The 14588-nt window shown below is 39.1% G+C and overlaps 1 protein-coding gene across 1 annotated transcript in view; it reads right to left on the bottom strand.

The window, feature by feature from the left end:
- The window catches only part of nphp4 (nephronophthisis 4), a 206501-nt gene that overhangs the window by 134231 nt on the left and 57682 nt on the right, over positions 1 to 14588 (bottom strand). The window contains exons 7-8 of the mRNA XM_059333949.1: positions 9130 to 9314; positions 2842 to 2977 (exon numbers count right to left, since the gene is read on the bottom strand). Coding sequence (XP_059189932.1) covers positions 2842 to 2977; positions 9130 to 9314 — 321 coding nt within the window. The remainder of the gene's footprint in view (positions 1 to 2841; positions 2978 to 9129; positions 9315 to 14588) is intronic.

Below are 14588 nucleotides of genomic sequence, written 5' to 3'. Positions count from 1 at the left end.
TGCCAACTACAGGTCTTTGTAATTCATATGGACAGAGGGGAGACATGACAGGACTTCACATTAGGATTCAACTAAATGACTGATGATTTTATGGACAAAAGCTGCAGATCTGTGTTGATATTTTCATGTTCTTAGTTAAAACCATCACATCCGTGTGGTTGCAAAAGTCGAGCTTATTAAATATAAATGAGAGAGTTTAGGTAATTGGCTTTCGAAAAAATTTAAATCTTGATAATATGTTCTATCTGCTTTGGAATAAGCACTGAATAACAACGACTGATCATTAATGTAGTTTTGATAGAAGCCTTATAGCCCATTACATCAGCAAGGCAACATAATGTGTCAGTCGGTTTTATGTTTACAGCAAACTCTTGTTACATATAGGCCATAATTAATGTTGTTACAACTTTATAAATTAGTAGGGGTGTAATGATACACAAAAATCTCGGTTCCATACGTACCTCGGTTGTGAGGTCACGGCTCGGTACATTTTCGGTACATTTTCGGTACAGTATGGAAACAAAATGCAAAAACGAAATTTACTTGTTATTTATTTGCGTGCTTATGATTAATAAACAACAAATATATTTTGCTTGCAAACCAACAATTTATTGTGACATTACACAAATGTGAAAATAAAATAAAAAATAGAATACAATTGCAAAGTTATGCCTGGTAATAATTTAAATAAAATGTTCTCAAGTAAACAAAATACATATAAAGTAAGCTTTCCAATAAATAAAATATCCTCAAATAAACAAGAAATATATTAAATATTATAAAAAATAAATTCATCACAGCTTTTAAAAAACACTTGAACAAGTAAAGTGCAGCAGCACTCAGGGTTGATGTGATGGGCAGTCACAGTAATGTATCTCTCGTTAGCTCTGGATGTCCACCTGTCGTGTGTAAGGTCCAATAAGGGCCAGTTCATCAATAATTATTTAAATTAGAAACAGTTAAAAATGAATGATAATAATTTCATTGTAATTCATGCAATGCTTAGAGTATGTTAGTTAAAAATATACAATTAGTAATGTTTAAAGGGTTAAAAATGTTGGTTCGGGAACTCACCCATGCACAGCACTGCACCGAACGTCCCGTACCGAAACGGTTCAATACAAATACATGTATCGCTACACCCCTATAAATTAGGCTTTTGTTTCTAAGTCTCTTTTGGACACGTGTTGGGTCATAGGAACTATAAAAACATTGTTGACTGATTGACTCTCTCTAACAGTAAGTGGGAAAAACTTGCATCAGTATCACACTCAGTTCTCAGAAACTTCTGACAGCATAGAGTACTTTAATTCCCACATTTTCCAGAAAACCTTTCAACATGTCTGTGCAAGCTGCATTTCAGCAGTGGCAGAAATGATTGTACAGTAGACCTACGCAGGAGGTTTTTCTAGGCAATAAAGTGAGTCACAGCCATAGGCTGCAGAGTCAATGATATCAACCATCACCCAGGCAACTTGTACAGACTAGGATTTTGAGTTCAGTGCTAATTTGCCCAAAAAGGTGGGAAAACAGAAACCATCATCACATCTGAGACAGATAAACTGATTCCTGTTGATTTGGGTTTTTTACCTGAGGATGTATGAACATACTCGCGTAGGTGAAGCTTTACATGATCCTGCATCGGGGTGGGAATAATTAAACGATGATCGATTAATGGTCATTAAGAATTTGGTCGATCACGTGGAATTTTAAATCGATCTGTGCATTTTTTTATTTCAAACTTCAAACACGGCTGATCGTTCAGTTCTGCGGCCGTACATGAATAAGCCAGTGAGCTGAGAATTAAGTTGAATAAAGATAGAGTTTGCAAACTAAAAATTGCAATAACAATTACAAAACACACAGAAATAGAAGAGTATAGTTTGAGTAAAACTAGCTTACTGTATCAAACCTTTCTAGCATGAATTACTGAGTTTAATTTTATCCAAAATGTATTCAAACACAAAACACACTTAAATATGCAAGATTACTGTGAAAACTAACCTCATGCCTCTTCAGGGGCTAAAACATAAAACTCCCTGACATTATCTTTACAGTATCACCTCACTTGAGTTAGTTTTACGATCAACAGGAAGTCTCTTTTTCGTCCTTTCAAAATAAAAGCGTCCATTATCAAAACAGGCTTTTGCATAGTACTGTATGGATGTCTTTTATTTTGAAAATGTATGGATGTTTTTACACATACTGGAGTATGTGTAAAAACATAGCGTTTAATCAATGAATTCATCGTTAACGTTATAGATGCTCGATTGGCAGGTTTCTTCCAAACGCCCATCCCTAGTCCTGCCCATGGTTTCACACTATGGTACTTTTCTACAGGCGGTGGTAACATGCCAAGATATATTACAATGTGCCAGTAAAGAGGAGCAAGAAAAAGACTTCAACTATAACTTTTGGCAAAAATCTCAAGAGAGAGTTTGGGAAGTTGTCTCTCTTGACTCATAGATGAACCTCCACATGACAAATCAAATCCTGGTGAATGTATTTGTTCTTCCCTGGTTCCTCACTGCAGTCTCACACTTCTATCCTTCTATCTATACTTATTTCAGTCTTGTTTGTTTACTGAGGACCTGGGCCAAGGATGCCTTCAGTAATTTCCTCTGGGAGACGGGCAAGAGATGGATGGAGTGATACTCCAAGGACAAAAGAGAGAGGTGAGAGAACAAAGGCAGGGTGAAGAGAGGACAGTAGGGCGTGAGCATGCAGGTGTCTTTCTGGGGTCATTCTGGTTTTTCCTCATTTTATCAAAAGATTGATTTCAAGCCAGGGCCTGGGTTTAGGATTAACGTCAGTGTATGTGTGTTCATGCATCTCTCTTACCATCGTCTCTCGGCCAATTGGAGCAGAGAAGACGAACTCCAGCTGGAAGACGATTGCCAAAGCTTGATGGTTGGCCAGCCTGAGCTCCAAACTGCTGCGAAGGCCCAGCATCTGAGGGAGGGAGGAGGTTGCAGAGCTGAAGAAAGAGCAAAAAGATACAAATAGTGAAGAGATGAGGTGTGTATTAAAAGAGAGACCCAAGGAAATAAGGTATTATGAGACACACATAAAAGAGTATTTGTGACTTTTGTGCTTTAAAGCAATTACTGAAAACATATAATCCCTCGCTAAAATGTAGGGTCTCTTCTTTTAATACAGTTTTACTTTTTTGATTAAAAAGAAGAGAAATCAATGTGTTGGAGGATTTACACTCGCTGAATGTTCCCTGGCAAGCACTGGCCTCCTGTGTGAGTAGTGGAAGAGCACTCTTGGTATTCGTCATTCACAGTTTGCATACACCATAGGCGGGAGCATACTGTGGAGCGCTGGCGTGTCACAAGGTGGGGCCGAGCGTCTTTTCTTTTTTCGCTCCATGGATTCTCTGGAGAGTGGGACAAGCGTGCACTTCAGATTTTTTTTCTCTTCCCTCTCTTTCTCTGCTGTCTGGGAGCACCAGGCATAGCACAAGCAAGACACACTGTCAGCTTTCAGACACAGCACCAAGAGAAAGCAAACATCATAATTATTGCCGACAATGTTGTTATCATACCAAACCGCTTTTACATAAACTCTTTCTTCCTCAAAGGGAAAAGAAAAGTGCAAAACATAAAATGTTTGCTGTTAGTTTGACGGTAATGCAGATTATTGCTATTTGTATAATCCATAATCGAGTGCAGATTGTTGGATAGCATGTGATTGTGTTGATTATGCTTTTCCTGTGTTTGTGCACACATTCCCATGCTTGAAAGGCACTCATATAATCATCCATATAATCAACTTGTGTCTGAAGTAGCAAACACAATGCATGTTGATTCAGACACACTGAAAGAAGGCAATCATCTTTCACTGACTGTTCATCTGTTGAATTTGACAGCATATTCTTTGACATTATTTACTTTATGAATAGTCTGAGTATTCCTTTTATTCAAAAGTCAATATGCAATATTACCTCTGCCAGTGTTTTTGTCTGTTTCTTTGTTTGTTAGCAGATTTACTGAAAAATTACTGGCCAGACTTCTGTAAAACTTGGTGAAAGAGTCTAACATTTTTCACTTTAGTTAACTTTGCATTCATGCTGCATTCTTGTGCTGTTGAGTAATCCAAACAATTAGTTTCCTGATTATATTTAATGACACACATGATCTGTGTCATCCAGGAAACACCTATCAACGTGTACTTAAAGTGCTCTGAGCATTAAAATGCATCACATCTGTGTAGGATCGATGTTGTTACCACCTTAAAGATTGTGAACTCACTGAAGTCGGACAAACAACTTGGGACATGGGACCATCAATTCTTAGGAGCATGTGAATGCACCACTGGCCTTGGTGGAGGCCTGAGCTCTCTGAGTGCAATTCTAATTATTCGAGACGTTATTATTACAAAATATCCCACCTTATCATACTGAGGGCCACAGCTTAAATATATGACCTGACATTTGATGTGTTTAATTATATTCTACCATACCTTTCTGTCAGTGTACGCAGTGGCTTCAACTGATGGCCACCCACAGTGTGTGTGAGCACTAGAGCTGTGAATCATCACAGGCCCTACGATACGATTTTATCGTGAGTATTGTGATACAATACAGTGCAATTTAACTGTTACACTGCAATTTGTGTCCAAAAAATTAAATTCAATCAAGAATTGTTTTGTCAAATAAGACAAAATTCTCAGTCTATTCATCTCACTACAGTCTTTTTATTTCTCCACAATGAGAGTCAAACCCACAGACCAACAAAGAATTAAGTCAAACTGAACTTCCCGACACGATATCCTGACTCATCTCCTGATCTTCTGGTTCCATATGATACCAGTATCTCCAGTATATTCCTAAAAGTGAGCCCACTACAGCCCACTGGCCGTCGTAACGCTAAATATTGATACTTGGCGGCCATGAATCAATATAATATTGCCACGCAAAATATCGCGATACTATGCCGTATCAATTTTTTCCCCCGACGTCTAATGAGCACACCATTATGCTTTCATTCAGTTGGGTATATTGAAGACAATACTGCCAGCAAAACGCATTCCACTCTTCACCATGGACATCATTAAGCCATGACAAATTCAGTGCAATGAAAACTTTAGAAATAATGACCTCACAATATGACAATAGGCTAAGAGCTTGCCCAGATCTTAAACCTTCCATCACTATATGGATGGCCGTCTCAAGTACCTTTTTTGGGGCTTGGAAGCTTCAGTAAGAATTACCCGCAAACATTTGCAGCCGTGGCCTATGAAGCCTACCTACCTAATAATGGAAAAAGCACAAACATCAAGGGAAAAATGACCAGGTCAATAAAATCTGCAAGTCTGAAACACTCCTGGTGTGGACGGCTGCAACCATTGGATCCACGATCTGCATTTCATCTCCACCACTTAAAAGATGTGCGATGAGGTTTCGACCATTCTTATAAATAATCCCCCAGTTTCTTCCTTGCTGTGACCGTGACTTCCCTTTACAATGCTTCTCTATTCTCGTCCATGGGAAGGAGGAGCTCGATTCCTCACACTTTAATTTAAGAAAACAAAACATAACGAAGCGTTTTGAATACTTGGATGTCGATTACCATGGCAAACAGTCAAAGCTATGAAGAATTCGGATCAGCTATATACTCATAATACAATTTGTATCATAGCTATTCTTTAATGTTTAATTTAGCATTTTGTATTATAGGTTTGGTAGGTAACAGTGAGGATCTGTTGTTTTCACATCCTCTCTTCATAACAGGAGCAAAATGCTAAAGTTACAAGCAATGTCACTGAAATAGATACCAAACCTTTTTCTTTTAACCCAAAGCAGTTTTGCTCAATGGCTCACTGATGCGCCCTGACAGCTCATTAATTGAAACTGCTGGCTGTTGTTTACTTGTGCCGGTCAAAGGTTCACTCGCTCTCCACATTTATGTTAGGAAATACTTCCAGTGATTTAACGGGGTGCAATGAGATACTTGTGACAGCTGGTGTACCCAAAGCACAATAAATTTCAAAAGAGCTGAGGGGGGGATCTGGCTTGTTTACAGCCTCTACCGATCCATTAGCAAAAAAGTGCAGTGACCAGCTCTGAATCTGAGGACCTGAATTTGTGGATATGTCAAGTTTAACAAAAGAAAAGTGTTTGCCTTAACACTGTTACTCTACGAGGAAAGTTCTGGAAGTATATTAACTTTATCGGGTGTTTCTCATCCCTGGAACTAAATTTAGGATGTAGGATCTCTCTGTGATATGCTGTGCTGGTGGTGGTTCAGTTTCCGGCTGTGGTACTTTAGCTCTTCGGCTTTCTTCTCTCTTCGGTTCTGTCTCTGACATGCTAAAACCATTCAATCCAAGTGTTTTATTGCCGGTCCAATGCAGACGATGGTGACCTTACATCTACTTTGACAAGGTTAGCATTGAGTGTCATGGCATCTCAATAAAACCCAGGGGCAAAGGCAGCAGGGGCCATATCTCCTTGATTGGTTATGAAGTACTCGCACGCATTGGAATGTATATCAAGGCAGTTTTATGAGGGTGGAAGCCCGTGTGGCACGGAACAGTGTGTAAATTTATGAGGTTGGGGTTAGGTTAGGACATCTAAGGCCTTATCAAGCATGCAGTATTTGTTGTTTGAGCAAGGTCAATGGACTACTTACAAAGTCACATACAAAACATAAACACAATTTATTTCTTCCTACAAGATTATATGTGTGTTATTCTGCATCATTAAAGGTGAAAAAAGGTCTTTCTATTCGACGGCCTGCTACCGTACCGAATTTGATGGACAGATAATCTTTGATCCATGCAGGAACCGATGAATTGTGTCAAAACATTATTTTTACATAGCGTTTTGGCCCTTTTTGATAGTTGGCTGCAGAGTCACTGACCTTATAAACAGGTCGGGGACGAGCCGTAAGTGACAAATATGCATTAAACTAAAAATTGATGAGTATGTACAGCCTCATGTTAATAGTCTCAATCAGTTCCACACGGAAAAGTTTGCAGATTTTAAATTGTGGAGGGCTGTATCAGATCTGCACTCAGTATCACCTGGTAGTGTGGGTTCATGTATTGAGGAGAAAAAGTCTGATCAGCACATCTCTATTTACAGTGACAGTAAACATGGGGAGAGAGAGGAAAATCTTGTTTTCTGTTAGCCAGCAGGGCCATTCTGAAACAAGTCACCAAATATTATCTTTTATTCTCTATTTTTATTGGGCTGGTCCATTATAATTTATATATTTTTAAAAGGTTTTGATATAATTAGGTAGCTTTCCAGAGGTCTTCTTTTTTTTGTTTTAACATTTACATTTACATGTTGGTCGAAATATGTATGTTTTAGCGTTGAAATGCTACTTTTTTAAGCCCTTCTATTAAAACTGAGGACACACTACAATATTTGTCGCCCGATTTTACCTACGGTTACCATTTGGGTAAAGTCTGCACCTATCTGCACTTGTTGGGGACAGTCGGCATGGCTAGTTGGCACAAAAATCTGTTTGTGTATGAGGGGAACAGAACCGACCCGACCTCAGCCCGAGTCAATCAAACACGTTTGAGGTTTTTTTTGCAGAATCTGGATACTATCAGGTAGTGTGAACTGATTACCGACCCAACTGCAAACACGTATTGTCAGCAGCCAATGAAAAAGGGAGGGTGGGTCACGAGAAATAGTGTCTGAAGACGATGGGACGAAGCGGGAATATCAAAACAATGGTGTCAAACAGCTAGAAACCCCGTTTTCTGTTCTTGATTTTTTTTTCCCAGCAGATAGCCGCGCAGAGCAGCAGCAAGCAGATTGACGTCCATGTTTGTTTACTTCTTCCTCCTCTTCTTCCTTTTAAAGTTTTATTGGTGGTTGGCAAACAACAATTTGGTGCATTACCGCCACCAATTGGTATGTTTGCTCGCCCTTTAAACTGTTGCCCTCGTGAGAGTTTGCACAGGAGTTTGATGCATTTAGTTTGCTTTGCTCAGTTTGACAAATCATGTAGCCTGTGATCCCTCATCAGGCCCAGTTTTTAAGTGTGCGATCCTCAGTCTCTCAGTTTTCCCCTGCTGAAACCAGTCATGTAGTCTTTTCAAAATCTGTTAAGACTGTGAAAGTTGTGTAGATTGTTCCCAAATTCACAGTATGACCTTACATAGGTTTCTGGATGATGATTTTGTACTGCATCCTTATCCAAGCTTCAAAGCCACCAGTCTCAATTGACAAAAACAGTGATTGTACCTTTTATGAGCTGATCTAACACACAGCAGTATATTCTTTGCCGTGATTTCAGTCTTCTACAAGATATTCCTTCATTTGTTTTTTCACTGGAGTGCTGTGTAACACTGGGTTGACATGTAGTGAATACATGTGACAACCACAAACCTCTGAATCACATCATTTTCATACTTATCACACCTTTTAATGCTTCACTGTTGGAAGCATGGAAGCAGCTGCAGCTATACGTTTCTGTTCCCACTTAGTTTTTCCTTTACTGTCTCACAGGCCTACAGGTTTGCATGTGTGGTTAGGTCTAGCTTTAAGCGTGGCATAATGGAATTAGCGAAAAAGCAAGGTTTGTGGTGAGGTCCTTAAACTCTCAAACATCCAATTTGCTTTAATCCATATCAAAGGACAACTGTATCCAACACTCAAATAACAAGCCAGCAGCATGAACATGAGTGTGTTTTCTGTCTCCTCACATGACAAAGAAGACACCACAATTTGTAATAACTCGACCCTTTGCATGTGATCAGGAAGGCAGAATGAGCAACACACCAAATATATACTGGAGATCTTGGAAGGTAGGAAAGTATGAAGCAAGTGTCCCTCAGGGAGGAATAAGATACAAGTCTGAAATGTTTCACTTTTCTTTCAGATGTCTCCCAACCAATATTATACACAAATGAAATTCATACCAACCTAGCTTTTTCAGAAATACAATTTCTGCTGACTTTACAGGATAAACTTTCAATCACTTGCCTATCAGCAAAAGGACCCATGCAGGGAGAGGCTGATGAAATTCTATAAAAATAAGCACTCCAGAAATTATTTTCCTACATCTGTGGATTTTGTCTGAGAACAGAATATTGCTTCACCATCTCCTGTAGCAGACAATAACAGCCTCATTGTGCTTCACACAAGGTTCCTCTGCTCACCTTTCCTTGACCAGAGTGCTCTGTTTGTTGACGCTGTCCGATCGGCCTCTGGCCCCTGATGCCAGGGGCTCCAGCACCACCACTTGGGGCTTGTCGATGAAGCACCAGCCATTGTGGACCCCGACATGGAGCCTCCTTTCCTGGATGACAACTGTTCTCTGCGGGCCCTCAGGTCCTGGTTGTTTCTGAGAATCAGTGAGAAGAAGATTGGAGTTAACCCACAATTAGATAATACGTCCTCATACATTTGTTTTCTTTGGGTCAGGGTTTTTTCGTGGTTGTAAATTGTAAAATACAAATCTGGTTTTTAGATTGGAGGCCCAAGAGCAAACACACACTGGAGATAAAGTAAGGTCTCAATACCGGCCTTTATATTTGGTCACAGGTAAAATTATGCAGATCTGGTCTCAGAATAACATAATTCTCACAGGAGTTCAGAGCCATGAACACTACAAAAGTTTATATTTTATTCGTCTTGGGCTAAGTCTGCCCCCGTACAGAAAATGGACGGATCAACACAGATTCTATTGGCCAATTACTAATAACAACAGCTGGTCACGATGTTTATTCTACACAATGTGTGAGAATGTGTGTGTTGCCCACACAGGCGTGTAGTGTAGCTAAGAGTCACCAACTCTAAACATGACAGCTGAAAACCCAAACTGTACCCTCAAAATGAGAAAAAGATTACAAAATCATCAGCAAAGTGGAAAGTCGTGATAGTTAAACTGAACTAAAATCTTAGGTGTACGGCACACTGATTATACTGATACTGATTCGGACCAACCAACTAGCTGTTGCTGGCAGCTATATGGGTATTTTACATCATGAGTGTTCATTCAAAACAGTGGAGGCTCATTGATGTGATTGGCTGAAGTTAGACTCTAATAGACGTGGTAGACAGATGGTTCATCCAATCAGCTGCCAACTTTTGCCTGCCCTTTTCCGAACAGTTTCCAATGACAGCTTCTCAGATGGTTCTGTCTAACAAACCATCTGGCGAGCCAGGTTACAAAAACCAAGTCCACAAATTATTCCCTCAGTTTGGTGCAAAAGAAATTTAAGGATTTGCACAGCCATGTGTTGTATTTCTTCAAAGCAGGCATTTTAACATTCTCAAATGTCTTGAAGCTCATAAGATCACTGTATGTAACAATGATTAAAAATTTGGACCATATATGAAGAATAACTGTATGTTAAATGCCTTTCTATCCAATATATCTGAAGATATTATAATGTAATGTATATAAAACTGAAATCTAAAAATCCAATTTTGTTACAAATAATAAATATGATAGCATATCCATGGATATCTTCTGAGGCAATTACAAGGACTCAATGACAGCTTGTCCCAATTATCTCTTCACACTGTCCTCAGGTCATTTTGCAGCCTGATGGACTGGCTGTCCATTTCGCTGCACTAACTTCTGCACTTCTTGCCACACTATTGATGAGTTACATTTTGAGACATTTGGCATCCTATCAACTGAATATTCTTTCAGGCACATTTCTGTCTGGAGAAGAAAACAAAGACTTGAAAATGTCACTGACAATGTTTCAAATATAAATATTTAAAATTGCATATGGTCAGCTCACTGCAGGGATATCAAAACCCATTTAGTGTGAACACCCCCTAGTAAATAATATGTGGCAGTCCAGTCAAACACCTATGGACCCAAAGTGAGTGTTTTATGGTCTTTCAAGGACAAAACTAGCTTTTCTAACTTGGGTCTTTTATCTGCAGTTGCAGTCAAGTACGGAAAACTGTCAAGTACTGAAGGTTGGCATCAAATGTCTGGTCAGATTTGTAACATTTTCTTTTAAATATAACATTTTTCCTTGTTGTTGTCATGATGGGTTCTAGAGGTGTGAATCACGAGAGGCCCCACGATACGATTTTATCCTGATACTTGAGTCACGATACAATATTATTGCGATTTTAAACATTTTGCAATATGGTGAGTATTGTGATACAATATCTTGCAAATTAAATGTTAGAGAATTGCTTTGTCAAAAAATAGAAAATTATCAGTCTATTCATCTCACGTCAGTCTTTTTATTTCTCTACAACGTGAGTCAAACCCACAAACTGACCAACAAAGTATTCAGTTAAACTGAACTGAACTGATATCAAACATGTATGGACGACAACAACTGCAGCATTTTATCAAACTTTCCTCAAGTATAAGATTCACTACTCTGAATTTTTTTGGATGAAACATAAAAAAAGCCTAATTTGCAGCGTTTTTTCGGCCTCCAAAAACAAAAATGATGAAAATACTGACAGCCCACTAGCCATCGGAACGCTAAATATTGATACTTGGCGGCCATACTATGCTGTATCGATTTTTTTTACCTCTAATGGGTTCCTGCCAAGTGTTTCTGTGTTCTCAGTTCTCAGTAATTACTTATAATTACATATTACTTATAGTAATTCCAAGTTTTAATAAACTGGAATTACATTTTAGTCAATAATTGTATGTCATACTCTATGGATGCCATGGTTGTTATGTAATAACTATAATGAACACATTTTGCAAAAACAAGGCACTGATGGAGCTGCTGCGACTAATAATGTGCAGCTGACTGACAACTGCTCAGTGATTGACTGGAAACTCTCTAACCCCAAAGTGCGGAGCCACGCTGAGCTCGCCTCTCGTCCCACTTCTTCCCATTTGTTTTATTTCAATCTTTTCCCTCTCTCCATCACATCTCTCACTCCCACTCTCCCAATCTTTCGCTCTCTTTTCTTGTCATCCTCTCTTTCTGTCCCTCTCGCTGCTTAAAACCTTCTCCATATCCTCCCACACTTTCTCAATCAAATTAGCATATCAATTCAGCTTTGGGTTTTTCTGTTAAAGCAGCAACAGCAGAAGCTGCAGCCGAGCCGTCCTGGCTACTGTACAACCCACATACAGCACTGCTCGCTGCACTGCTCATATTACATCTCTGCACTGACTCCATCCCTCTCTCTGTCTGCCTGTTACTATCTACCCTCCTCTTGTTATCATCGCTCATTCTTGCACTTACAAGCAACGGGCGATATGTGCTCAGCCGTGTACCATATTTTTCTTTTCACGATGGGGATTGAAGATTAGAGTCCTTGTCGTAACCTCAAGTGATTCTTTCCCTTCTCTGTTTCCTCTTAAAAAAATATCTAAAGTCTCTGGGGCGCCCTGGTAGTTCAGCTGATAGAGCGTGCACCATATGTAGGCTAGTAAGGCTGAGTCCTTACCGCAGTGGCCCGAGTACGAATCCGACCGCATTGCTGAATGTCGTCCCCTCTTCCTCTCGCTTAACTCACCAATCACAGCTGAATGACCTAACAGCTCTACTCTAATGTCAAGCACAGAATTTTGTGGCAGGAAATATCCACCTTGGTTTGTACAAGAACAGAACTGAAGCAAGATAGGTAAAGGAAATTAAAGTTTATATGCCAAGTTTTTAATATGGATGCACACAAGTCCTTGTCTATATAGGTCTAAGTGGACCTATTATGCTTTTCCTTATTTTCTTCAGTAAGTCATTAATATAATGTCATTGGATAGTGTCCAATGATGCGCTAAACATATGTAAAAGGAACCACTATGAGCAATAACATCAGGTTTCTGACTGTTTTGAACGCAGATGAACATCAGGGAAATTTATGATCTTGATCTTCATTTGACATTCCAGCTGGAACACATTTGTTTTTTCAGTTTTTGGTTTAGAAGCTTTTATTGCTGAATTTTGCCACAACTGTGTTATTATTTCACTGCTACAAGTAGCTACATGCTAATCAGAGAAACCTATAATCTTGGCTAATTTCTCCCAATTTTGTATCCCATTCATGCTGGAGCATGTTTTATTTTGTGGTTTTTGGTTTAGAAGCTGTAATTGTAATTTTTCACTCCAGAAAATGCTGCTAAAGTGCTGTTATTATCCTTCCATTGCTACATTTAGCTACATGCTAATGTCAGGGAAATCTGTAATCTTGGTTGCCCATGTTGCTTATTTTTCCCCCCAATTTTGAACCACATTTTGAAAATTGATTAGATTGTGTAGTTTTTGGTTTAAAGGCCTTAGTGGGCCACTTTAGCTGCAAAGATGTGGTACAGGGAGAGCGAAGATACTGAAAGGCCCTCAACAGAGAATCTCAGAAAGAGGGTGAATAGGGTCATGGGCTATATGAGAAAAATAAAGTGTGTTTTCAATATCAAAGCATGTAAACACATTCTAGTAGAAACCCAAAATACATGCATGAACCTAAAAATGTGCATAATAGGTCCTCTTTAAAGTCCTCTTTTATAGTTAAACTGGGAATAAGACTCAACAACTGTTATCTTTTTCTAGAATTGCATTGTGTACAGTTATTCACCAATAAGAGAACATTATGGCCCATAAATGCAATGCTCTATATATAAATATATATTTTGTTTGGATTTGTGTCAGCTCTCACATTGCTCAGGGAGTGTTACATAACTGCCTTCCAGCTGGATCACATAGACTAAGACTCTATTCAATTACCACTTGCCATCTGAGTGCCAAGGCTGAAATGTACCCTCACAGAGGACGGTATATTTCAATCCAAACACATGCATTGTACATGCACCATGACAAGTGGGATGATTACTAATTACCAGGCAAAATGATAAATCAATTCCCTTTGTCTGAATCAAACAGTTACGATGAGATGTTCCGAGAAAAAAGACACAAACATGGTGAACATTGTTAAAATATACAGGGGTGAATACCTGTGTAGCAGGCTCTAGAGCACCCCCTAATGTGTATGGAAGGCCTTAGTTACGACAAAGTTTTATAAGATAAGATATTAACGAAACTTGGTAGCCACATAGCTCTTCAAATTTTTCTGACATATTTCTTAATTTCTTATTAGCTTATTAACATTTAAAAAAGCTCCTCCTCTAACGTTTATCGGATTTGTTTCAGAGTCTGTCAGTATAACACATCACAAATGAGACGCTAAATTGTGAAGGAATAGTTGATACCTTGAATGACTTCAGAGGTGATGTGACAACATGGCATTATAGGAATGGAACATTTCAAAAACTCAGATTTGGTCAACAGAATCTGAAGACATTCCATGGGAAACTGTGAAGCTTTTATATTTTCAGGGGCATGGTGTTGCCGTGGCAAGGCAGGCCATTTGCATGTCTCGCCATGATACAGAAAGCTGTTGTTACTTGATTTTACATCGTCCAATCTGCACCAAATTTCACACACTGTATAAGAGTCCAGACCTAAAGAAAAAAAACAGGCCCATATTTAATAGAAAGCCTTTATTGTCACTGTATAACAGTATACAACAAAATTTGACTCTTAAACCCTTTTCATACTGCATTTCCTCAACAGTGCTGTAACGAGCTCTGCCGTCATTACGTCTTCCGACATTCATATTGATTCTGCAATGGCGTAATATTGGCGCCCATTCACATTGCAAACAGGGATTGCGGAACGGA

Source organism: Centropristis striata, chromosome 5, assembly GCF_030273125.1.
Source record: "Centropristis striata isolate RG_2023a ecotype Rhode Island chromosome 5, C.striata_1.0, whole genome shotgun sequence".
Classification (NCBI taxonomy): domain Eukaryota; kingdom Metazoa; phylum Chordata; class Actinopteri; order Perciformes; family Serranidae; genus Centropristis; species Centropristis striata.
This window is presented reverse-complemented; position numbering and strand designations above follow the sequence as displayed.